Raw genomic sequence first — 25,196 nt, forward strand, 5'->3', positions numbered from 1 at the left:
GCAACAGTTTCACTCTTATGTTAGCCTAAAGGGAAGGCTTTCTTCTTCAATCAGGTGAGTATTGCTTAGCTTGAGTGAGGTGGCTGAATCAGTTTAAATTTTTGTCAACATTGCTATATTCCATTGATGAAGTTCTGCTAAACTAAGGGGAAGGTTGTTATACAATCTGCTTTTCCATGCCCCTTTCTGCTAAACAATCATTCAATATATGATAAGCATATGGAATATGCTTAAAAACCTTTTATGATGCAGTTATGTGGATTTAACTATGGGAAACTGGCCAAAAATCATAGTACTCCTTCAGAACTTTGGAGCCTAGAAAAAAGCTTTTTATACAGCTTTATATGCAATTATTATGCTTAACCTTTTACAAATTTTCTATCGATCTTCTGATCAGCCCCATGTTTGTAATTTGTTATTAGTAAGAGGCTCTTAATCCAGTGGTTCAATGGGCTGTCTCAGGGACCTCCTTATCCAAAATTCTTTTCTTTGTTCATCAGATCAAAGAGCTCCTCCTTAAGATCACAACCCATATGAAGACAGATAGGTATGGGTCAGAAGGCAGGCTCCATCCTGTTGAATGGGCTACGCTTGGAGATATGCTTGACTTTCTCACTCTTGGTGTTTAGGGAATCTCCCAAGACCTTTCTTTTTAATTGGGCCATTGATGTACTTTCTGCTCAAGGATTGTCATTGTTATGACAGTGTACAAATAGAAAGTAGCTTTTATATCAGATTTTTTTTGGAACACAGTTCAAAGCTTTTAGAATGGTATATAAATCATGTTAATAATTTAAAAATAAATTAACTACAATGCAGGAATCTAGGGCTGCAAGTATGAAATGTGTTTTTGCATGTTTTATGCTAAAATGTCCCTGCTGAAGGATTCTGGAGAATTCAGGCACATGAATATTACTATACTCATAATTCTGCCCCCTAAGAGAAAGAGGAAACAATTCTGAGGCACCATTGTGAAAGGGTGGGGACAAATCTGCTATTAATTATTTTAATATATGAGATAAGATTCATGGTTTGACCCTTCACTTGTGTTCTATAAAACTCAGTGGGAACCAGTAACTCCATTCTAGTTCTAGAACTCCCCCTTTGATATGTTATAGTGTAAATTTGAGATGCTGCTAAGAGGACAATCACAGAAAACGAATACTCATTACTTGAAAGATAGAATGATGATGGAAATGAATAATTCAGTTGCAATGGTTTTGGCTCTAAGTCAAGGTTTCAACAGAAATTGAAGTCAGAAAGGATTGGATGCTATTGGGGTTGGAAGGCAGGGGCTATTATTCCACTGATCCATCACAATAAAACTTTAGTGACACAGCAAATCATTATTGAACTTAGTCTCCTTAGTCGAATATGAAAAGATAGCCAAAGTAACATCATTGTATTAAAAAAAAGGCCAGAAGATAAATGTATTTCCCTAACATTTCTTCCAGTTAATTATGAAAGCTTGCACTACTACCTACAATAATAAAAAATTGCTGAGGAAGAATAAACATGGTTTCTGACGAGAAAAGTTCAATTTACTAATATTTGGAGTGTTGAAAAGCATCAGCATCTGGTAGCAAAGATCTTCTGTACATAAAAATGAAGGGCTGAAAAAGTCAATAATCACAAGTAAGATCCCATTAGTGGATTAATATTCGGTAAAAGAGCAGGAAGTAGACAGTAAGTATAAACAAATTTGACAAATGTAAATAAAGGAACTCCCCAGAGTTTGCACTTTTTAATATGTTTTTATATAATCTGCATTTGTTTCCCCGATTAGTTATGGCTGAAGAGTAAATTGCTTGAGTTTTTAGGTAATACCAAAAAATTCAGGAGAGAAAAAATGTAGCTGTAATGAGCTAAAAAATGACCAGGGGGCATAAAGCAAAAGTAATGATTAAAAATACTTTTGTAACAGAGTTACAGAATCTGATAAGATCTAAGTGGAAAAATTATCCTAAGGTAATCCTGATAGCTTAATGAAAATCCAAAAACTGTACATCGATTATGAAGAGAAGCTAATTTCATATTAGGAAAAGGTCTGAAATGAAGGGTAGGCCCATGATAATTTAGTGTACCCTAATCTGGATGTTTTGGATGCCAGGAAAAGTTGCCAAATAGATAGTCAAAGTACCAAAAGACTACAGTTTTCCTTTTGCCACTGAAATCTTAAAAATATGGCTGGTTTCTTAGAAACAGCAGCAGCTGTAAGGGGTAAAAAAGTAAAATAAGCCCTAGAAATTCATGCCGTCTAACTTATTTACTTTAATACTTAATATAAAGATGAGTCTTGCGTAATTGAATTTACCTACATTTTGTTCTCTTCCTGGTCCTTATTGACTGTATATGTTACCTATGTAAAGCACAAGACACATTGATGTGTTTTTACCTATGTGTAAAAGAACAATACAGACTGATACTGCTGTATAAATACTGTAGATGTAGAACATGCAAAAAAATAAATGGCTAATTTATAGGACTGACCAATACAAAATGTGATAATGCCTTTGATACCTTCTTCAAGGTATAATACAAATTCAGGGAAGAGAATAGGCCTATCCAAGAGTTGCTGTCTTGGGGGCACATGGAACTTGAAAGACAATTGATTTCTATACTCTGTCAATAGGCTGCTGGGAAATATCTGGCAGACTGTTATTAAAAACAGAAGGCCAGATCACGACTTAAAGTCATGAGAAAGTGATTCCTATAGCAGTCATTGTAATGTGATATTTCTATGATGAATAATAGAAATGGGCAATGCTTGCTGAAATAGGTAATGGAGTCCTTGGCTTTCTTCCAAGCCATTCTCTCTTTTTTTATCCCACCTTTATTATTTCTGTAAATAACTCAAACCAGGGAATGTATCTAAAACTCCCTCCTCCTATTTTCCCCACAACAACAACCCTCTGAGGTGAACTGGGCCAAGTGTGTATGACTTGCCCATGGCCATCCTGCTAGCTTTCATGTCTAAGGCGGGACTAGCATTGCTTTCCTGATTTCTAGTCTGGTGCCTTAACACATTTTTCAAAAGGTTAATGGTGAAACTGTCTCAATCCATAAACGTCAATATTGACTTTATCTAGAATGAAAGATGGAAACTGGAAATGATATAGTTCAACTTGCATGGAGCGGTGTACCATGGCTAAACTATCTTTTCCTACTCTTTATCTAAATATTCTACATTAAGTTAACCCTGCTAAAGCTTGTTCTTCTCTTTATTTATCTCTGACTTGGTAGATTTTCCAATTACTCAACAGGTGGTATTTCAACCCAAAACCTGCACATTAACTGGGGACAGGATCCCAAATGGCCAATTACAACTCTGTAGTTATATGCTATTAAACTACAGCGGAGATCTAGAACAGAGCTGCAGACACTCTAAGTATATCCAACTCAGTGTAAATCGGCCTCACAAAAAGTAGAATATGCAGCTGGAATAAATTATGCTGATTTCATCAAACCTCCATAATTTAGTCTTTTCCTAGTAGTCTTAAGAGTGAAGGAGACATTGAAATTCTGCCATGCTTTGAGAGCTATCTTGGCACAACCCTGACAAGGCAAAAGATAGCTCTGTACATTTTATAAATCAAGAGTATGGAACCTAATTACTGCCTAATCTTAAACGCTCTTAATAAGCAATTAGTTTGAGTCTCTGGCAATAGAAATGAACAGGTAGGAGAGGGCAAGGGAACAGCTCAAAAAAAAAAGGTGTCAGAAAGAGAAGAACAAATTGTCTATGTCTCAGTTTCCATCCTAAAAAACTTGTTCCATCCATCATTGTCATTACAATTAATTCCAAGGAAATGCCCTTCCTTCTATAAGTGAAATCCAGGTCCAGAAACTCTTTTTTTTTAAAAAAAAGTGGTGATTCTGAGCAGGATCCATTCTGCTTCTAAATATAATGCTCCACATCTTTAGTGTGAAATTGAAGAATATTTACAAGGGAATAACAAGGTCCCACTATCTTTTCCAGCTTGAAATCTTCAATTGTTTGAGTCAGAGCTGATTCTAGAAGCTGACAAGCTGACCCAAAGTTATGACTTGATGTTAAAAAAAATCTGAAACGTTTCTTCCACTCTATTCTACAACATTTAACTCACCAAGACATTTTTCTTCTTGAAAAAATGGGAATCTAGAGCCTGGGACCAAAAAGAGTTTGTGCTGCTGTATATCTTGATTGAAATTCAAAGGCTAAGCATATCATATAAGAAAATAGAAATCATCATTGCTGTCATTGGTTAATTCAGAGCTATAAACTGACCATCCCCCATGCATTTTGCTCTGCAAATTCTGATGATCTACAGTACACTGCCTCTGCCTCTCCTCAAGGTGATTTTATATGGTAAAGAAGTATTATTTACTGTAAACAGCAACGCTACAAAATTCAACTGGACGATAGGCTATCTGCCCACCTCCTGTTGCTTAGGGCTGCAGATGTAATAGTCTCAACCACTGTGTTTCAATAGGACATTTGGCAAGCCCGTTCCAAGAAAAACACGGAGGCCACAATGATAGCAAGGTGGAGACAAATCTGGCCCTATGGGAAACAGGGGCACTGAAGGTGAAGAGGGACTTACTGGGTCAGAATTCTGCTACTATAGGACAAGAGGCAAAATGAGCATGAGATTCACATCCATAGATTTATCTCAAGGTCGGAAAAAATAATCTTTTAAGACAAAACAATGCAACATATTTACATGATTCCTTAAGTGCACACCCTTGTCCCACTGGGCTCAGCCATTCATCCAAGGTGCTTTCTTCATTCTCAAGGAAACCAAGGAGACGTGGAGTGGCATAAGGACAGGGACTCTTGACTCAGCAGCATGCCCCTCCTGCTCCCTAGATGAGATGCCATCTAGCAAACCTGCTACCGCACAACGAGACAGGAAACACAGAGTTTGGAGGGGCCAATACAGTCATCATGGCAGAAGGCCCCGCAGCCCTTGCACACAATCATGGCTTTCAAGCGACAGTAGCACTTTGTGGGCAAGTCCTCCAAGCCACCACCTTCCACAAAAGCCTGGCCACGGAGAGCTTGTCCATGGCTACCAGTATTTGCTGAGTGGCCAGCAGGGATAGCGGTTACAGTTACAGAGAAGGACACTACATCCCCCATGTGGCTGGGGTCTGACAGTCCAGTCAGGAGAGTATCCTGATGCATGTCTGGAGAAGTGGACACATTAATTGTGCCGCTGTAGCCTGGCCCAATAAGTTGCGTAGGAGTAGGGTTTCCAAAGAGCTGAGGAGAGGGTGAGGGTGAAAGCAGCAGGGGCCGCTGTGGGGTAACATTTGCTGGAGCACAGGTTTGAAGTTCCCCACTGCAAGACCTCCTTTCTCCTCTAATTGTCTGAGCCACTTGTTCCTGGGCAGCCTGAATAAAATCTTTTGCTGCATTGTTTTCAGCATAGTCTTGACCTGCTGGGAATAAGCAAATGTTTCCATCCTTGTGGCTTATTGCCGCCTGCTCCACTTTTACATTTGAGGTTGCCTGTCTCCCTCTTCCTCTTCCTGGAGCCAGAGACTCCTCTTTAACTTTGAGATGTGCTGTTGCATGTTCAGTCACGTTGCCATCTCTGAACCCTTCATCTTCACCACCGCTAATGTTACTCTCATCTTTAGATGTATGCTTCTGTTCCTCCAATTTCTCTGGGGGCTCCTCTGGGGGCACGGCAAGGTTTCTTCTTAGGTTCTCTGGGCAGCGTCCATAGGTAGAAACATTCAGGAGGTAATGGCCAGACATGGCAGGCTTGAATGTCCTTCTCCCTATGAATCCCAGTGTGAAACTTTGGCTGGCGGAGCTGCTCTCTACTGGGAAATGTGGGGGGAGGAGGGGGAGACGTGGAGGGGGAGAAGGAGCAGTAGGGAGGCTCTGCACAGGGACTTTCCGCATGACAGTCTGGAGAATATGTTCTTGGGCACTCTTGCCTAAAGTTTCCTGGCTACTGTGGAGGTCTGTAGGTTGGCTCCACAAGTCCTGCCCTGATAAAGAGGAGAAGGGTGGAGGATCTTGGGACTGTCCACAGTGACTAAGGCTTGGCTTCCCACCTGCTGGGAAAGCCACGTGCAGCTGTCCTTCCCCTTCCCTTGGAGGGCCAGACCTGGAAACAATTGTGGTCGCTTTGCCTTCCTTCACAGGCACGGCAATAGACTTAATGTCAACTCTTGTCAGAGGCCTTGGGAGCATCTGCTCCATTGGGACTTCTTTACCTTGTAGCAGCTGAGCCACCAGGGGATTATTAGCAGGTATACTGGAGCTGGACTTTACAGCAGAGCTACTTCCATTTGAACCTGAGGAGCCTGGGGGCACTTTAGGGCTGTGGGCTACCAACAAAGTGTTACAGGAAGGAGGAGATAAGGTGGACATGGGCACAGTGCCACGTGGAGAAGAAAGCAGAGGGGGTGCCTTGATGGATTCAGCCAACACAGGAGATACAGAAAGCAAGGCCCTGGCTTTGTCTTCTGAAACACCTGTGCTGGTGGTAGAAGCTGTTTTCGATATACTTTTGCAGTTCACTCCAGGCTCAAAGCCACTGGATGTTCTTGTAACCTGGTTAAGAGCAAGAGGGCTATTTCTAAGTTTCTCCATCATGGAAGCAAGATCAACTGTTGACCCCAAAGAAGCTGTGACATCCCGAGTGGCAGGCACAGTCAAAAGGCTGGGATTTGTACAGCTGACACTCCCTATTGCTGGTTGTGAAATCGACGCACTCTCCACCTCTGGGTTGCTGCTTGCAGTTCTGGATTGTGCTGGGGGAGCCGGCTGTAGTTGTGCTCTAGCAGCACTGCTTGTTGCTGCTGGTTCTGGAGCTGGGGAGTCTGCTGGGGAGGAAGGGGCTGGGCGAGAGGGGAAAACCCTTTTTGGACTTGTCCTGTTTCCAAAGTCTGCCATGTCCAATGTAGCTCCCTGAGGCCTCCCTGAGAGTGGACTGCTCTTGTCCTCTCCTTTCCCCCCTCCGGGCCCCGGCCCTGGGATGGCTTCCACAATGGAGGCAGAAGTAGTAGCAATGGAGGCTGCTGCGGCTGCTTCGGCTGCAGCAGCTGCTCGCTGGGCCCTGGCCATTCTAGCCCTGGCTTTGACGTCGGCCAAAGTCCTGGCCCCTGTTCTCCTGATGATTGGGAAGGGGGGCCTGGGAGAGACCTGGCTAGCAGACAGTAATGCTGGAGATCCTTGGATTCTGGAGACGTGGATCTGGAAAAGAGGAAAGCGCATCAATAAACTGGAAGGTAAAGCACCTCTTACTCATGTTTCTTACCTTGGAGCAAAGCAAGAGACACAAGGCAAAATGGGTCTGATGAGTTTCCAACGAAAACACTCACCGTTTTGTTGGCAGACAGATCAAATTGAATACATTGAATTCTCTTATGCCCACCTATTCTTTCAAGAGGCTGCTAAACTGAATAGTAAGTACCTCCTTCTGAAAAAAAGGAGGTGCAGTAGCAAAAATTTAGACTACTAATTCATCAACCTTAGTGCTGGTAACTTCCCATTATTTATTTTGTTCGTTCATTTGCTCACCCACTAACTAACTAACTAATTAATTAATTATTGGTGTATGAAAGAAATTACACAGGTAATCCCTGAAGTAAACTAAGCCACTCAAAATGGCTTGGCTTAAGAACAAGATCTAGACTCCTTCCTCTTCAACCACAGGATCCCTCTTAAAGTGAGATTATCTGTGGTGAAAGTTAGGATGTCATTCAAACACTCTTGGGCTGAATCTCCCTGTTCAGAATTGCTCAAACTGAGCTCAACTCACTCTCATTTGCTTACAGACATTCAGCCAGCCAGCAAACTGCAGTGACAGGTGTTCTTTCACTTTCAAAATAGAAATGTAGAACAATGCGGAAATTGGATAAAGGACTTTATCAGCCTACAGAAGTCATAACAGAATGAACTTAACACATATGGTTCCTTTACCCTGAGTGGAGGGACTTTTGGTGTAGGCGCGATGGGAAAGCACTGCAGTGGGGCCTGAAAAGGCGGCCTGGTGGGGCACTTTTCTGTCACGTGGAGCTGTTTTTCAGGTGTCATCAGTGCCTCTTCAGGAATCTCTGATTTTCTCTTGAAAGCCCGGCTTCCAGTGTCCATTTGTTCTGTGCAAGTGGCAGGAACCTCCTTTGCAGAAATCTCCTGAGATTCTACTTCTGGGCTTGGTTTAGTACCAGCAATGGCTGCATTCTTTGGTTTGCTTGGATTTTGTCTCACCACAGACTCCAGGTAAGCAGGTTGTGGTGTCACCTCTTCTGGCTCCTCAACTCTCTTGGAAATCTTCTGAGGAATCTGGCTGCTACTCTGGATGGAGGCAATGTTGCCAGAAGAATTTAAAAGCTCTTCTGGCTTAAGGACCTTGGGTTGCTCAATCTCCTCTCCTTTAGCGGCTGCTGTTATAGCTGGGAGAACGTGTACTTTTGGACCCATCAGAGAATTGGTCTGTTCTTTGTCAGATACTGCTTTATGGACTACTATGCATTTCTGTAACTGAGGTGCTAGATTCCCAGTCTGTGCTTGATTCTGAACAGTAGGAATACAAGATATCAGTTGTTTAGACTCTTCAAGGCTAAGCCCAGAACTAGAAGATAGAAAGAGAAAGCAGAGACATTGGTAAGATAAAGGACAATTGTTCCCCTCTCAACAAGCAGAGAGTGTCATTCAATAAGGAAATCTTTTGAAAGTGCCAACTTTTCACAGAGAAACAAGAAGTATTCAAATCTTGAAGCCTGTCAGAATAGGAATAGGTTGGTTCTTGTTACAGATGTACCTTGGTCAAATCAATACCTAGTAGGTACATTTACACAACACACTAAGATGTTAATCTTGGCTAGTTTTTGTGTTGTGGGTTAATATGTTGTTGGGATGATTTATGAAACCCAGGGAATGGGTAAAAGCAATAGCTATGTTGGGAATGAAGGAGAGAATGAATCGGTATAATCAACTGATTGTCAAGGGAAGGGAACTTTTCTTCATTATGAAAAGCAGTAACTGAGGAGGACCAAAGCTGACATAGTAGATTAAAGGAGAAGAGACTAATTGGCCTTAAGGCAAGCGGTGGAGACCTCTTCCTTTAAAATGGCTGAAAGTTCTTTCTTCCCTCCCTCTGAAACTGGAATGGCACGATGAGCTCCAATCCTGGGATCCATATACCTTATAAAAACCAATACAGCAGAGATCTGCACTGCCCTAGCCAACAGAACATTCTGTGAGCAGAGAAGATCCACTTTTAGTATAATCTCAGCTGTGGACATTCTGCTCAAGAGACTGCTTTTTCAACCTTCATCTGAAATATTAGGCACCTTTCCAAACTTATTTAAAGTATTTCTGGAATCAAATATTTAAAATGCTTTGACTATTTGGAAAATTCATTTCTGAATGGTGCAATACAAAACAAAGCATCCCTCCAAAGCAGTCTTCGGTGCAGCTGTACACTTCAGAGTTCAGGCCCACATACCATCAGCTCAAAAGTCTCAGAAAGAAGAGAAAACGGCATGTTGAGCAGGGAAGGCAGGTTAAATCCTTACCTCTGACCATAATAGCTCTCAAAGAAGTGCTCTTTCCAAAATTCCACTTTCTTCTCCTTTTCTAGTTCCTGCCGTAGTCTTAGCTGCATCTCTGGAGTGAACTCCCCTGCCACACACACAGAATGGAAGGAAAGAAGTTAGCAAGATACAGAAATGTCTGCCTTTTCTTTGCTGCACTGACTTTCCTGAACATGTCAAACATCTTTTCAAAAGTCACTAATATTCCTACCTTAGAAGTGGCAAAGGAGGTTATTTTTATTTCGTTTATAGCTCTGGTCTTGTGCTTCTTTGCACAAAGTAATTCTTTCAGTAAAAATCTGTTCATTCTCACCAACCCCACTGAAACATCCTCAGAAACCTCAAGAACCTGCCTCTGAATGTCCTCACCTTCCGACAGTCGCTCTTTCCATCCTTGCGCAGCCGAATTAAAGAATTCGTTGTTGAGGGCAGAACTGCTGAGCTTCATCAAGCCATCCATTCCAATCTGAAAGACAAATGGGGTAGGGTGAATAAAAATATACTGCCAAGTACTCCACTTCCTCCAGGAATTCATAAAATCAGGCAGATAAAGCGATGGGTTAATCCTAAAGGCCTAAAAGAAGGAACTGCTTTACTTTATCTTTCTAGGGTAAGAGAGTCTCTGATAGGCTACTTTTTAGTCTCTTTTGCCTTATAAATGATTTGAGAATTATTGTTTATTTGTGCAGAGACTTTGGGAACTGGGGAAAAAAATGGATGAAACAACATAGAACAACAGTGCTTTTGCATATTGCATATATATAAGAAAATATACAGAAGAAAATATACACATATTGGCAAGCTTCTCAAAGTGGCCTTGCTCTTCTTTGCACTAAATGCCACAATCGAACCACAGTAAAAGTATTGACGGTTAAGACTTTTATTCTCATTAAAAATGCCAATATTAGAGAACCAGGTGCCTAAAAAAAGACAGCTTCCTTTTACAGAGCTCCAAACTACCACAGGGAGCCAATAGAGAGTCCATTCTTGATGATACATCAACAATAAGAAAAGGGATGATTTTAATTTTGAGCCAAGGAAGCAGAAAACAAGGTGAGTTTCACAAACTGAACACCCATTTGCTAACACAGAAGACCAATTTATTGCGTAGTGGGAACCTTGGGCCTATACTGTTACACAGCCTAAGTTCTGCACAATAGCCCTGTTATCTAAAACGATGGGGAAAAGTTGTCCCCTGACCTGTTTCCTCCCTTCCCTCCATGGACACACACCTGCCTGTCCACCTCTGGAAGGAGCAGGAGCAGCTTCTGCTGACATTCAACTGGTAGTCCCATGAATGTATGCTTGTTGATTAGAGCTCGCAGATTGGTGTTCACCAAGATGGATTCTGGGGTTTCTACATCAATTTCAGCACATTTTGTTCTCTTCAGCTGCCCTAAGAAAAAAAGAAACCAAAGATCATTACTAGGAAGAAGAGGTCTACCCATTTTATTTCTGCTTCTCATAAGGAATGGGAAAGTCCCTTTCCAAGGACTGATACTTGAGCCTGGAAATCCACTCCATTTGACAAATCTTTTTAAATAGGTCAATGTTACAGGACAGCTTTCTTTCTACTACACAGAAAGAATGTTAAAGGAAATAAGATGGAAGGCACCTCTCAAAGTCCACAACTAAGTCAGTGAAATCTCAAGGGATGCCAGAACTCTAGCTTATTGAAGTGCTACTTATGTGTAACTTCTAAAAACTGCTTCTGTTCAACGCATTTCAGATATACTACATCGTAATCCTTCACCAGAGATGAGAAAAGGTATCAGGAATATGACTACAAAATATTTGAGCTTGGAATACTTTCTGCGAGGCTGGAAAATCTCACCCTGACAACAAAATAGAAAAAGGAGAACTTCAAACACAAAGCATTTCAATTTTCCAACATTCTGTACACCAATCCTAAAGGTGCTTTTCCAAAAGGCAGATGGACTTTCTTGGTTTTTTTTCCCTGAAGACATTTTGCTTCTCATCCAAGAAGCTTCTTCAATTCTTGGATGAGAAGCAAAATGTCTTCAGGGAAAAAGCCAAGAAAATCTAATTGCCTTTTGGAAAAGCACTTTTGGGACAATCATGACCTGGATGATTGAGAATCTCCATAGACATTCTGTCCACTTCTAATGAAAATTACATAATTCTTTATTAGGATATTATAATTAATATTTCTATCTGAAGCAGCATCTGGGCACTTGCAACAAACAAATCAGAGCAAGGGCATAGTTCTTCTTTGTTACAAATGCTCAGATGCTGCTTCAGTAATAGTATTCATAGTAAAATGTATTCTTTGTGCCCTTACAATGGCTAAAAGACTGACATTGCAGCATCAGAAAGATAAAAGTATGGCTCCATTTATTCAATAGATTGAAGATCTTGCCACCTATGACTGAATTGCCTATATAGATATATTATTACAAATGATATGTATAGAATATTACAAACACATGCATCGTATATTATAAATATTCTATGCGTAGAATAGCCCAAAGCATACATTCCAATAGAGAGAAGTTCCCTCAGAAGACTAAAACCTCTGATCCCAGTGACTGATCCAGATTAGATCCTACAAGATTTTTCTGGGACTGTCTTCACTTGTAATATACTGAAATTTCAATTATTTTACTCTCTTACCGTTATTGGTAAATTTTAATATTTTATTTTACTATTCCATTTGTACTTAGATGCCTTGAATACTTCTTACTAGAAAGAAAGCTGACATATAAGCTTAGACTAACTTAGACTAAGGCTAATCCAACCATTAAATACTTCATATATGACACATTTTTAAAAAGTAGTGACTGCTTCTAGCTTCATCCAGAATATACAGTAAAATTCACTGGTTTTAGATAAGCTACACAGCAATGTTATCTCAAACAGAGACCCACATGACGTAAACCCAATCAAGTAAAAACTCTGGTTATTCATTTAGCTCTTTTAGCAGGAAATAGAAAACTAAAAAAAAACCACCCACATATACAGACACAAAGGTCTTTTTTCTAAACTTATCCAATCCATTTTTGTTTTTTTCTTGAACAACTGAAGCATTAAAATTTAAAAATGAATTATGAAATACATTTTCAAATGGTTTTTATTTATTTTATTTTATTATTTTATTCAAAATAACAATAAATAAAATATTTGTAAGTTTCTGATCCTGATAAAAGTATCAGGCAGGGTTTTTTTTTTTTTTAAAGAAAGCTGTTGTCTTACGTGCATGGAGCCTCTCAGATCTTTGGAATGGTTTCTTCCCAAGGATTGGCAAGGAAGGCTCAGTTTTAACAGAGGGAGAAGAACTAGAAGTAGAATTCTGTGGGCTACTTGAATGTCCATCTGATTGTTTTCCTTCCCAAGCTGCAAGGAAAAGAATAATTAAACTTAATTGTTTTAATCAAATGAAATACCATCTAGTTTTAGTTGTTCAGCAGCTGATTTAATATTTTCTTTCAAATTTTTGGAAACCTTAGATTTCTACTAGTTATCTATATGAAATATGTATTGTAGCAATATGCAAAGGCACAACAAATAAAAAGGATAGATAACAAATTATTTGTGGTTTCTGAGTGCATGTGCTATTAGTAGTAATGATTGAATTGGAAGTTGCCATAAAGTAAGTATCTGCTTGATAAGAGTCTATCAATCTTAGAAGTTGTTCTATCAGTCTTAGAAGTATTCTTAGAGTCTATCAGTCTTAGAAGTATTCTGCACGGGATTCTATACACAGCATATAGTTAAACAAGAGAATTTACAGTGTGCTGCTGGTGCCTATAAAGATATTAATTTTAAAAATATAATATTATCAATATTAAAATGTAATATGATAAATTAGCAATATATATTAGCCATTGTGGAAACTTAATAGTGAACTAGATGGCCTAGAAGAAGAAAGAAGGAGAGTTTCATTCAAAAAGAATTAACCACTGCCTTATTTCGAGAGTCTTCTGGTTACAGTAGGCTAATTAAATATTAGCCAATCTTGGACCTCTTGTCATCAGAGGTCAAGGGCAGGGGTGGATTTCTACCGGTTCTGTCCATCTCTGTAGAACCGGTAGCTCTGAAGAGCAGCAGACATAGAACCGGTTCTATGCCTACTGATGTTTTTGCCCACCCGCCCACCTGGGCTCTTACCTGATCTTCATTTCCTGATTTTTCAACTTCAGCTGCCAAACAAGGCACAGCTACAGTTAAAAAAGCAGGAAAAGAGGGCTGTTTCAAAGGCTGCTTCTCCGCACCCAGCATGCTGATGACAATTTACAGGCATGCGGCTCTCAGCATGCAGGGAAGCTCGTAAATCCCAAACCGGTAGTTAACCCTGTTGTATCCCACCCTTGGTCAAGGGTGATGAGCTGATGAGCTGAGGAAAATAATGAGCAATACCGGCTTTTGCAGGATGGTTTGGAATCTTCATATGCTGCTGTAGGAGGTGGTGATTAGTTGACACAGGCACACTGGTTCGACAATGATGCTGCTTCCTTTGCTTTTGCTTCAAGGCCTAATAAGAAAGTGAAAGCAATTCATTATACAGGAGTTTCTCAAGCTGAAAAGTCTATACAGTAGTGCAGAATTCCTTGTTCAGGAAAGCCTGCAGAGATGTAGAAATGGGTGGCTAGTAGGGCTACTGTTCTATTACCAATTATTACATATTGCACTTTACTGAAGATGGATATTCTGTCTCCTACTGATTTATTTTTATATAACAAATGAGACAGAAGACTGCAAAATAATTTTGACATAAATTTCCTGTTATCAAATTTGCAGACAACAGATTTTATCTTGCTATCAAAGACATTAATACTTATGTTAAATATTTAGAAGTAGGAAAATTTTCCTCCTTTGATACTTGGCAAAATATTTTATCTTACAGTGTTGCAATCTGATAATCTGATTTCATTAATGATTAATGAGCACTCTCAAAATAATTTCCCAGTATCCAGATAATACCCAAGGCATCATCATAATTACAAATACCTTCCTCAAAACATAGATATCTTCTAGAAAGTATGAACAAATCTGACCCATATAGACATAGAGCAATTGCTCAAGGGGAATGTAAGGAAATAATATGTTACATTATATTATATAGGCCCTGCAATAAATACAGTTCATAATTATAATGAAAACTCTCCGTGTTGAGAATGCTCCATCACTAGAGGTTTTGAAGAAGAGATTGGGCAGCCATTTGTGTGAAATTGTATAGTGTCTACTCCAAGGTCCCTTCCAACTCTGTTGCCCTGTATTCTATTCTGAAGTTAGAGATACAGAAAGAAAACATAGAAAAGAAAAGAAAGAAAAGAAAAGAAAAAAGTATTGTATTGTATTGACAGAATGAGATACCCTCCTAAAAGAAAAATGACTGTTTCAATATTTCTGCAAAACACCAAGTAAAGGAAGGGAAAGGAAGTCTAGGAGAAATCACAGTCAAAAGAGAAAATATCCTCTAGAGAAAAATCCAAGCAAATTTCAAAGGCTAAGAAAAACATTCAGCAAATTATGTTGAAAATGTGATTATCTTAAGAACTAATCACTGTGAAAAAAATAAGAGAATGGGGAAAAAACAGACCAATATGAAGAAAATGCTAGGGCATTTTGGGCCAGAACAAACAGAGCCGCCAGAGGACTATCACCTGATGCATGAGACAAAAAGTAAACAGGGCAACTGAAATTAAGCAATAAATAAACCAAGGACAATTATAATTTATTTTTATTTTGGAAAAACATGAGAGCCAAGGATAAAGCAATAATTATTACTTTACAGCTGTTTTGCAACTGAATGAATTAGCTAACTCAATTAGTTAACTCAATAGGCTCAAGCTAACTGGCCAATAGCTAAAGCCTACTGAGTTTTTTTCAGCCAGATACAAAGATAGTAATGCAAAGAAATCTAGCATCCTACTGGTTGTCGTTTCCACAAAAAAGTGATTTAAAGTTTTATGGAAAAAATCCTAAGAAAAATTGCCCATTCTTCCATGGGTACAGTTTGAATAGAAGCTTTATTTTATTACATATATTCTACTTAACTTTTATCCTTGTATCCATGTGCTCAATTATGCAGAATTTTTAGCAGAATGTAAATTAGAGCAAGGTGCAGAGCAAATTTAACATAAAGTTAGGTTAGGTTTTTAGTGCCAAGTAACGTGCAGATAAGCACAAACTAAAGGTCAGATAAACAAATCAGTTTGCTCACCCACTTACTTGTTTAAGTGCCTTTTTGCTGTGCTTCTGAGATGAAGAGATGATTTTACCTGGTGGAATAGAAGGAGATGGGCAGCCTGGCTGTGGAGAGGACACTTGTGAAAGTCTGGCTGATACTGAAGAAGCAAGAACAGAAGATGACAAGATGATAAACAAGAATACCACAAATAAAAGCATGGAAAAACAGGTACCTGGAAATTGTAAACATGGAAAAACAGATACCTGGAAATTGTAAACATGGAAAAACAGATACCTGGAAATATAATGCAGGATTCTGGAGTTCTGGAATAAACTCTGAGTATTCAAAAATCATATACCATACTTCTAAACTGCTCCAAAAAAAATTAAAATCATTCATTCAAGGACCCCGAGGAGATCCTTTCTGTTATTGGCCAGAATTAAAGGGTATCATTTAATGGAAAATGTCACAGGACCAATTTCATCAAGAATGGCAACGGGTGCTCAAGGGCTTAACAGTTTGAGGAAGAGGGATAACAGGGGCAGGGCCATACCCAGTACACTTACCGAATGGAAACATTTGTGCTTTTCACTGGGTTTGTCTTTTAAACTTATCTTAATCTTATTTTATGAAATACCGTATTTTTCGCTCCCATAAGACACACTTTTTTTCCTCCCCAAAATGGGTGGAAATGTCTGTGCGTCTTATGGAGCGAATATGGACAACAGGCAGCAGCGGTGAATGGCAGCAGCAATCACTGCCTGGAACAGCTGATCGGTGGTATTCCAGCTGATCAGCTGCTGGGAAGAGAAGGCTCCAGCATTCCTTGAAGTTTGCTGCAAGGACACTAGCCAGATGAATACCATATGGACGCTGGGAGACAAAGGCAGATTTTTTTTTCTTGTTTTCTTCCTCTAAACCTAGGTGCATCTTATGGTCAGGAATGTCTTATGGAGCGAAAAATATGGTATATTTAGGCAAAAGTGGACAATATTTGAAGGACTGGGAATCACAATATGGTTTCCTGATGCTCTGCAGATTCACTAAAATTTATCTCATAAATGTCAAAATTTTGGAGGGTGTTTATTAGAGGTTTTAGGACAGAAAAAGCAGCATCCCGGAGTCAAACCACTTCCGTCCCCGCCCTTCAAATCTCCCCAACCTCATCCCTAAAGTCTGACTGCTGTAATTTGATCTCAGGGTGCCTCAAAGAATTGAATCTGCCTGTTCAGTGTTCAAGAAAATTTCTGTGGCAGGTCCCTTGAAAGTTACATGGGACATCGTGGACCAGACATAGGTCTATTCAATAGCAGTCTCCTTTCTTTGAAACACTCTGCCCTTAGAGGTATGGATGACCCCTACCATAAAGCAGTGATGATTCATCAGACTGGTCCTCAAAGCAACTTCAGTCATTGGATCACCTATGAGATTTTTCCCCTAGGGTTTAGGGGTTTTAACAATGTAAATGCTGTACAGTTCTTTTTTTCCTTTATGTGTATGCTTTTTTTGTATACAGCCTAGAATTCTGAAAGCTATAAATATTATTCATAATTAAATAAACTAACTGAGGCCATAAAGAAGTACATATTTTCTCTATGACAAATAATTGGCCTATTATTGTAAAGCAGTCCAATGAACTAAGAGCGAGAAGAAACTAGAAATTATTTGAGAATAAGATGTTATATGGTCCATGGTTTTAAATCATTTTATATATAATTTTCATAATTCTTCTAAGAGGTTCAGTAGAATCATAGTCCTCTATCACCCATAAGACTATAAGAAGGCAGAACTAGTGTTCTGAAATTGTCTGTTAGTTACTGGAATTTGGACAGTAGACTAACCAATCACAGAGCCACTTGGCTTTAGTTCTTCCCCATTTCACTGAATTAGTTATTATAAAGGTTTCTATGCTACTGCAATCTGTCGACTGACTGCTTAAAAAAACTCAGTATTTTAAGTAAAGTTATTACAAGTATACCACATAGCACGTGCACAGATACTCACACGCACATGCACACACCACCACCAAAACAAAGAACCCCAATAATTTCAATCATACAATAATTCCTTGATCATTTCTTTGAGAGAACATTCAAGTCTTCCTTTCCTTCTCCACAGGCTCCTTTAAATAGCAAGATCTTTAGAATAATAATAAAGTAATTATCCATGATAATAAAAGATGAATTCAGCTCTAGGGGTAAGCTGCTCCAAAGAAGAGGAGGCATTATCAAGAAGATCCACCCCTATCTCCATTGGATGGGCAAATTCCACATGGAAAATATAGTTATCAGATATCAAAGATAACCTTGGCTTGTACTCTGGAAGTCACCTGGCAACAAGTCCAGCTCCCATCACTTCTGTTCCAAATACATAGTTAGGATAAACAACCACTCCTAATTTTTCAATATTTGCATATCAGAGACAACCGTAATATTCACTGAGTACTGGAAGTGTTCGTGTAGTTAACTGAAAAACTCAGTGATGGACATTAGGTCTATGTAAAGCTTTAGATCTTCTTGTATCACTGATACAACAGGGATAAAAGCAAAAGGATGGAGACACTTAAAGAAGCAATTACTGATAGACAGTTAGTGTCATCTAATGCTAAGGAAACTATTTGATTGGTAATGTCACCCAATAGGGTAATGAAACATCTGCAAGCAAATAACCAAACTCAGACAGCTCCAAGGAATTTGCTGTTGACCTTCCGAACTGGTACCTGAAGGAGGACTAACAAATGGAGACTCAATCAAATAAAACAATCTCCTAGAGAAGAACAGTTGTAGAATAGGTAAAACGGTTATTAGTTCTTGCCTATTGAATCATTACATCAATGTTGTATGTTTGTAAAAGCACAACCTATACTTCCTAATAAAACAAATGATTGTTGGTGTAAAAACACTCAGTGTTTTTCTTAAAAGGCAATAGGGGCCTCCTTTCTTTTATTTCAGAGATCAGTGCCATTCTATTGAAAGCAATAAATGCACTGTGTCCATAGATGTTTGTTATTTCAACCAGACGACTGACCTCCACAAACCTGGACTATCTTTCCAAAGTATTTTTTTTTCTATAGCGCTCTCACCTATAAGCATTTTACAAATGGATGAAAATCAACACTGAAAGTTTCCATATTGTCCCTTGCTCTTAAACACAGAACGCTCTAGGAACTGGTCTGAAACACAGATATAAATCTCAGAGTACAGTATAGTCCAGACTCATCATTTGGCTACCAATTTCAAATGCATTGCAATTGATTGTATTCCAGTTTCCATAACATCTATTCAACAATTAACTGTTCATATTTTCCAGTTTGGATTACACTATTCTTCCAACCTTCCAGCTGCCTATGGATACATGATTAGAAACAATCCCTTTGTGAACAGTCCAAAGACTTTCCATGATCCAGGATCTTCAGGCTGCAAAGCAGGCTCTGAAGGGCTTGACTGCCTAGATCCAGAGTTGTAGCACCATCTAAACAAATAACAATCATGGCAAATAAAAAGCACTTCTACTAGATTTCTGAAATTTGGAAAACTCTAATTGATCAACTGTAGACTGGCCACAGCCCATATCAGTAATCGACTCAGAAAAATGATCCACATCTGCATTCTCTCTCTTGTCTAATGTTCAGTTAGCGTGAAGTTGTACAGAGAGTTGCCAGCTCTAATAAAGACAGCTTTTTAATTAAACATAGGGTTGGTCTGGAATCATAAAGAACCTCCTGTTCCTTTCAATATGAACAACATTCATTGCAATATATTGTGGGGAAAATTATCTAAGTTCACTTCAAGATAAGGAAATGTAATCTTACCTTGCAAAGGAATTTCATTTGTGGACATGGTTACAGCACCCAGAAAAAACTTAAAATCTGGATTTGTATCTGCTTTGGGGTCTTGAAGGAATACCAAAAAAAAAAAAAAAAAAGAAGAAGAAATTGCAATCTTAGCTATTAAACCTCCTGTGCCCCACGATTGGATAGGCCTAAAAATATGGGGCTTGCCTATGTTGTATCAATTTTTGCCTTTGCTGTTTCAGTAATCTTTATTTTTGTACATATAAGGAAGTAGATTGCTGATATGATCTGAAAGGACTTCCTGTTTTGTACATATATACATAACGATGATGATGCATTAAGCTAAACTGCAAAGCTCAACAAAGCCAGTCCTCTCTCCTCAAAAGATACAAAATTTAAAATGTTCCACTTCTTCCCAATCAAAAATTAAAGTATTTGAAAGAGAGGCCAAGTCTGTCAGACCTTGGCCTTTTAGGTTTGCTTCTTAAGCTCTGCTCAAGCACTTACAATTATGCAAGATTTTAACCAACCACAGACATCCATGCATTTAAGAACTGTATTATACCTTAAAAGAACAAAAAGGAGATGTAATAATTGTAATAGTTCCAAAGGAGCAAAATAACTTTCAAGATTATTTTTGTAACAACTCAAGCAAGTGAAATCAGTATTTTTCTTTTGAGTTTTTGAATGGAATAAAAGGACAAGTGCAGCAATTATTTTTGCCGATCTCTGTATTTTATACTATGTGAAGCCAATTTTACTATAGTTTTTGAATTATCAAACCAATATTAGAGAAGTCTCAGTGAGTTATACTGGTTTTGCACCAAATGCAGATATTCAGAGGATACATTAGGAGATGTATTTTGAATTTCTTTTTCTAACAATAAGAACAACTTGTGAGTAAGGGGTACTATGAGCATAATTCTATGAAGCTCACATTACATTATTTTTACAACTTTTAAAGGCCTTGGTCAATAATGGAAAGGGAAACAAATCTGCCTTTACTTTTTTTCTAGAATTTGTCATTTAACAGGACTTCTTGTCAACTTGCCACTGAACTGTAAGATCCAGCTTCTAAAGAAACTGAAAAGTGCAGCCAGTTTTCTTCAGGTCTTTGCAACATCATCTTATGAATATTTGCAACCAATGAAATATGCTTTTGGAAATTTAGTTTCCATTGTAACCTACCAAAACCCCAATATGTCTGTTCACAAATAGCTGCTTCTCGGAGATTTCAATTTCCCTCCCATAAGGTTATAAGAGACCACTTCTGTTTTATTGCAAAAAAAGCTATATGGATATAATCCATGAAGTCGCCAGAGGCAAATTTGACTCAAAGGAAATTATAGTTTTATATAGTTTATATAAACATTATACTCAAGTCCTTACCCAATGCTTTGTTTGAAATTATTCATATTGACTTTGCTTGTACACTACTGAATCTCGCAATTCATGGCAATTGAAAAGTAGCATTAAAAATAAAAGAATGCAATTAAAACACCAAAAGTGCAATTAAGTACTTAAAATTGGTACTAAATAGTTTTAAATATGCTGGTGCCAGCCCATCAAATGCACTGCAGAAAAGATTGGTCTTGGCAGTTTTAGAAAAATGTACCAGAGTTGGTACAAACTGGACTTCCAAGGGGAGGACTAAAGTATTCAGTGCTGTACAGAAATATCCAGGCTCATCTCTCCTATATGGGGAACATTTAGCATCCCCAACTGGGATGAACATACTGAACAGGTAATAGTTCTTTCTGGAGAAGGTAGTCCCATAAGTATCTTCTCTTGCAGCCACTACTTTGAATAGTATTTGTAAATCTACTGAAAGCCAATGCTTAATGTTATACAGCTGCAGCAGGTCTCATTTGCCAGCATATGGATACTTGCATTTGTACTAGCTGCAGTTTCTGGTTAGTCTTCAAAGGAAGCCCCATGTACACCATGCTCCAGCAGTGCATCCTGTGATGAGGAAAACATGGGTTATTGTTGCTAGGGCTCCTGCTCCAGGAATGGCTGCAGCTGGTCTATCAATTGAAGTTGTGCAAAGGTCATAGCTTCTATCTGCAAATTTGACAAGAGGACACAGAAATCACAAAACTACTCCTTCAGTGAGGTTGGAACACCACTCATGGTTAAAACCTTAGCAAACAGAGTGATGATTTGTAGAGGAATAGTTCATCCAGTTTGTTTCTTCCATCCAGGTTATCAGAACCTCCCAGCACTGGATCAAGAATTATTTTGCACCTTTGGTTTGTCCAAAGAGACACAGTTTGGTATCAATGGCATACTAATCCTGCATCTTTTTGTATACATGTTAAAAATTAGGAATTAGACAGAGCACACTTCAGTTCAACTTCTTGCACTATTGCTGTCAGTAGGAGGAACGACTGTAAAACATATATCCAACTCTCACAGCTCATCCAGAAGGATAACGTAATTAATGCTACAAAATGCCACTTAAGAAGACAATAAGGATGGGACACTCTCTCTATCCATGTTATGAGATAATCCACCAAAGTCATCATTTCTGTTCTATTTGGGGTCTGAAAAGGGCCCAGATAATACACCTCATCTAGTGCATGTATAATTGAAGCCACACCACTTTCTCAATAGCTATCCCTAAGAAGGAAAGATCCAAGGAAGGCGTCTTTAGAAGAAACCACATCAGTTCCTCCTTGAAGTCATCTAGTACATCTTCCCCTAAGAAAGCACTGACTACTTCTTAGATCAGTGGTCGCCAACCAGTGGGCTGGGGATCACTGGTGGTTCGTGAGAAAATTTTGTGGTCTGCAGAGAACTGTCACCCCCAAAGCAATTAATCCAAGTTGCATGGGAACACAAGGCTGTGCCGTCCACATGGCCCGTGGGAACACAAGGCTTGCGCCACTTGCATTGCAAACAGCACAAGGTAGTGAGGAGAGGGGGGGAAGGGCGGAGGGGGGGAACTTGCCCCATTCGCCTGGCCTGGCCACCGGGCTGCTCCTTTCCGCTTCTTTCTTCTGCTTTTGGCTGCACGCAAGGAAAGCAGCAAAAGCCCAAATCTTTTTCTCCGCCAGAAATGAGTCTTTGGGACCCTGCAAGGCATCCTGCTCCAAAAGGCTGCGCTAGCAAGCATTCATTTCTGGCGGAGTTTGGGAGAGAGTATGTAGCATTAAAAATCTACAGTTAAAACTCGGGAGATGGGAGGAGCTTGCACCGTGGCGATACGGTTTGCAATCGAGCTCCTCGATTGCAGCCGATATCTCCGCCACTGGCCGGTCCAACGGACCTACGCTGTCCCGTAGGGACAGCCATCGTGAAGAGCATATCCTGAGGATTCCGGGGATACCGCAAAATCCCTGGAGAGCCCGGGTGAAGCTCTTCTTGCCAGCGGCGGAGAGGCAGCCCCCATGCTGCTGAGGCCGGGGCGACTCCAGACGGAAAGAGTTTGAGAAAGAGTTTGTCGGTTGGGTGAGAACTTCTTTTTTTTATTTAATTTTTTGAATTTTGAAAGTTTACTCTAATTATCTGAAGAAACCTGTGTGATTTTTGTTTTGTTTTTTGACAAAATTGATTTAGCGGCGTTTTTTAGGGAAACGTCAAAGAGAGAATCCATTTTTTTTTTCTTTTCTTTGCTTCCGGACTCTATTGTTATTTATTGGATAACTGGACTGTTTTCTTTTTCTATATATTCATATGTTTTATTCTTCTTCTGGACTTTTTATTTTTTTTTCTGGGCTAGAGGCTTCTCTTGATTTTGTTTGATTTTTCGGTTTCTGTTTTGTGTATTGCACGGCTTTCCCTTAAGAGAGGAGGGGGAAAGTGAGAATTATGATACTTTGTAACACTGCCACCTAGAGGCTCGGAAATATTTAAAAAAATAAAAATAGACTCTTCTTCTCAAGGACATCCCCTGATAAGATAGAGGAAAGCACTTTGTGGAATATTATTACAGGTGTCTTTCTGGATATACATGGCTCAGCTTTGAAGCTTGTGGGAAAGAGAAGGAGTTATAATTAGAGCCTTGGATAATTAAATAGAGTGCAGTGTTGTTGTTGTTTTTGAGTTCTGCCAACCCCTTCACTAACATCAAGGTCCTTACTTTTAAGTTTGATTTATTTGCAAAGGGAAGCCTCTGAATTTCTTTTTTTTTTACTTATATTTTATTTTGATTTAACTGATTTTATTTTTTCTTTTGCCTATTTGGATCCTGTTTTCTCTTTTTTCCTTTTTTTTTTTTTAATGTACATCAGCGGACTATTTCTTTTTCCTTTTTTCAATTGAGGTTTTTTCTTTTCTTTTTTTTTTCTGGCTGGACTAAGGTGTGGAATTTGAAGAAACTTATTTTTCTTGGTTTTTGTTTTGTTTTTTGTTTTTTCTCTTTTTCTTCTTCCCTTCTTCCTTTTTGGCTTTGTCTTGTATATTATTATTATTGGGTTTTTATTTTTACTGTTACTTTTTTTTATGGTTTTTTTTTTCTTTTTTTATTGGACTAAGGTCAGGAAGAATTTGAAGAATTTTTTTTTTTCTTTTTTTTCTCTCACTTTTGGCTTTTTTATTGTTGGCCTTTTTACCTTGGATTATAATTTCATATTTTTTTCTCTTTTTTTTGTGGATTAAAATTTGAAAAAACTTGAAGAGTTGGAACCACTCAAAATGAGTAAGAAATTTATATCTTCGGGTGCCTCTATGTCTGCTTCTGCCTCCCCACCATCTGGACAGCGTTCAATTCAGACATTGTTAAAGCAAGATAAAGAGAAAGAAAAAGAACAAGAAAGAGTATCCTTCCAGATGATTATGCAAGGAATTCAAGATCTTAAGGTAAAAATGGATACTATTGAACAAAGAACAGGTAGGATGGAACAGATGATGGAAAAATATGAAGAGAGACTCCAAAATGTTGAAGAGGGAGGCAAACAAAGAGAGGAGAAAATTGGAAATATTGACAATAGATTAACAGCGATTGAACAAGAAAAAAGTGAGATGTTGAAGTGGGAGTTGGATAGATCAGAATTTTATCTTAGATTCCAAAATATAGAAGAAGAAAAAGGACAAGATTTGGTTGCGATAATGGTAGGAATTCTAGGCGGAGGCGCTCGAGATAACAGAAGAGAAGATGATGGATGGAATTGATGAGATATATCGAGTTTTTACAAGATATGCGATGAGAAATAACCTACCCAGAGAAGTTCATATCAGATTTATTAAAAAATCTTTGAAGACACAAATATTGCAAGTAGCAAGAGAGAAGCCACTGAAATACAAAAGTAAAGAAATTTTGGTTTTAAAACAAATACCTAGAAGAGTGAGAGAGATGAGAAGAGAATACCGATTCCTGACTAAAAGGTTATTGGAAAAAGAGGTGTCTTACAGGTGGTTGATTCCAGAAGGATTGATGTTTACGTGGCAGGAACAGAGACATAGAATTGATTCAATTGAGAAAGCAGAACTGTTTTGTGCAGAGGTTTTGGAGGCAGAGAAGGAGGAGCAGGAAAGGAGGTCCCATCAATTGAATCCCAAGAGGAACAAATGGAGGTTGGAAAAGAAGAAGGTGCAGTAGGTGGACAAGTGGATATTAAAGATCAACGTGAGGCAAGACCCATGAGAGTGGTGAAATCTAAATATAAAACATAATTATGGAAGAGAAAAATTGATTACAATGAATATAAATGGACTGAATTCAGCTGCTAAGAGAAGGAAGATTTTTCATAAATTAATGAAATTAAGGTT

At 38.8% G+C, this 25,196-nt stretch overlaps 1 protein-coding gene across 3 annotated transcripts in view; it reads right to left on the minus strand.

Moving 5' to 3' along the window:
- Window positions 1-1,641: 1,641 nt before the first annotated feature.
- ASXL2 (ASXL transcriptional regulator 2) overlaps window positions 1,642-25,196 on the minus strand; it is an 81,270-nt gene continuing 57,715 nt past the window's right edge. For 2 of the 3 annotated variants that reach the window (XM_087929212.1, XM_087929202.1), the window contains 8 exons: window positions 15,733-15,848; window positions 13,918-14,032; window positions 12,754-12,894; window positions 10,773-10,936; window positions 9,910-10,006; window positions 9,523-9,628; window positions 7,925-8,576; window positions 1,642-7,195 (listed from right to left, as the gene is read on the minus strand). In XM_087929212.1, the coding sequence (XP_087785338.1) occupies window positions 4,874-7,195; window positions 7,925-8,576; window positions 9,523-9,628; window positions 9,910-10,006; window positions 10,773-10,936; window positions 12,754-12,894; window positions 13,918-14,032; window positions 15,733-15,848 (3,713 nt within the window). In that variant the 3' untranslated portion in view covers window positions 1,642-4,873. Of the gene's footprint in view, window positions 7,196-7,924; window positions 8,577-9,522; window positions 9,629-9,909; window positions 10,007-10,772; window positions 10,937-12,753; window positions 12,895-13,917; window positions 14,033-15,732; window positions 15,849-19,502; window positions 19,743-25,196 lie in introns of those variants that run through there. The other variant, XM_026708421.2, reaches the window with a different exon arrangement.

The sequence above is a fragment of the Pseudonaja textilis genome, chromosome 1 (genome assembly GCF_049901715.1).
Source record: "Pseudonaja textilis isolate UNSWEBS1 chromosome 1, rPseTex1.2, whole genome shotgun sequence".
In the NCBI taxonomy this organism is placed as follows: domain Eukaryota; kingdom Metazoa; phylum Chordata; class Lepidosauria; order Squamata; family Elapidae; genus Pseudonaja; species Pseudonaja textilis.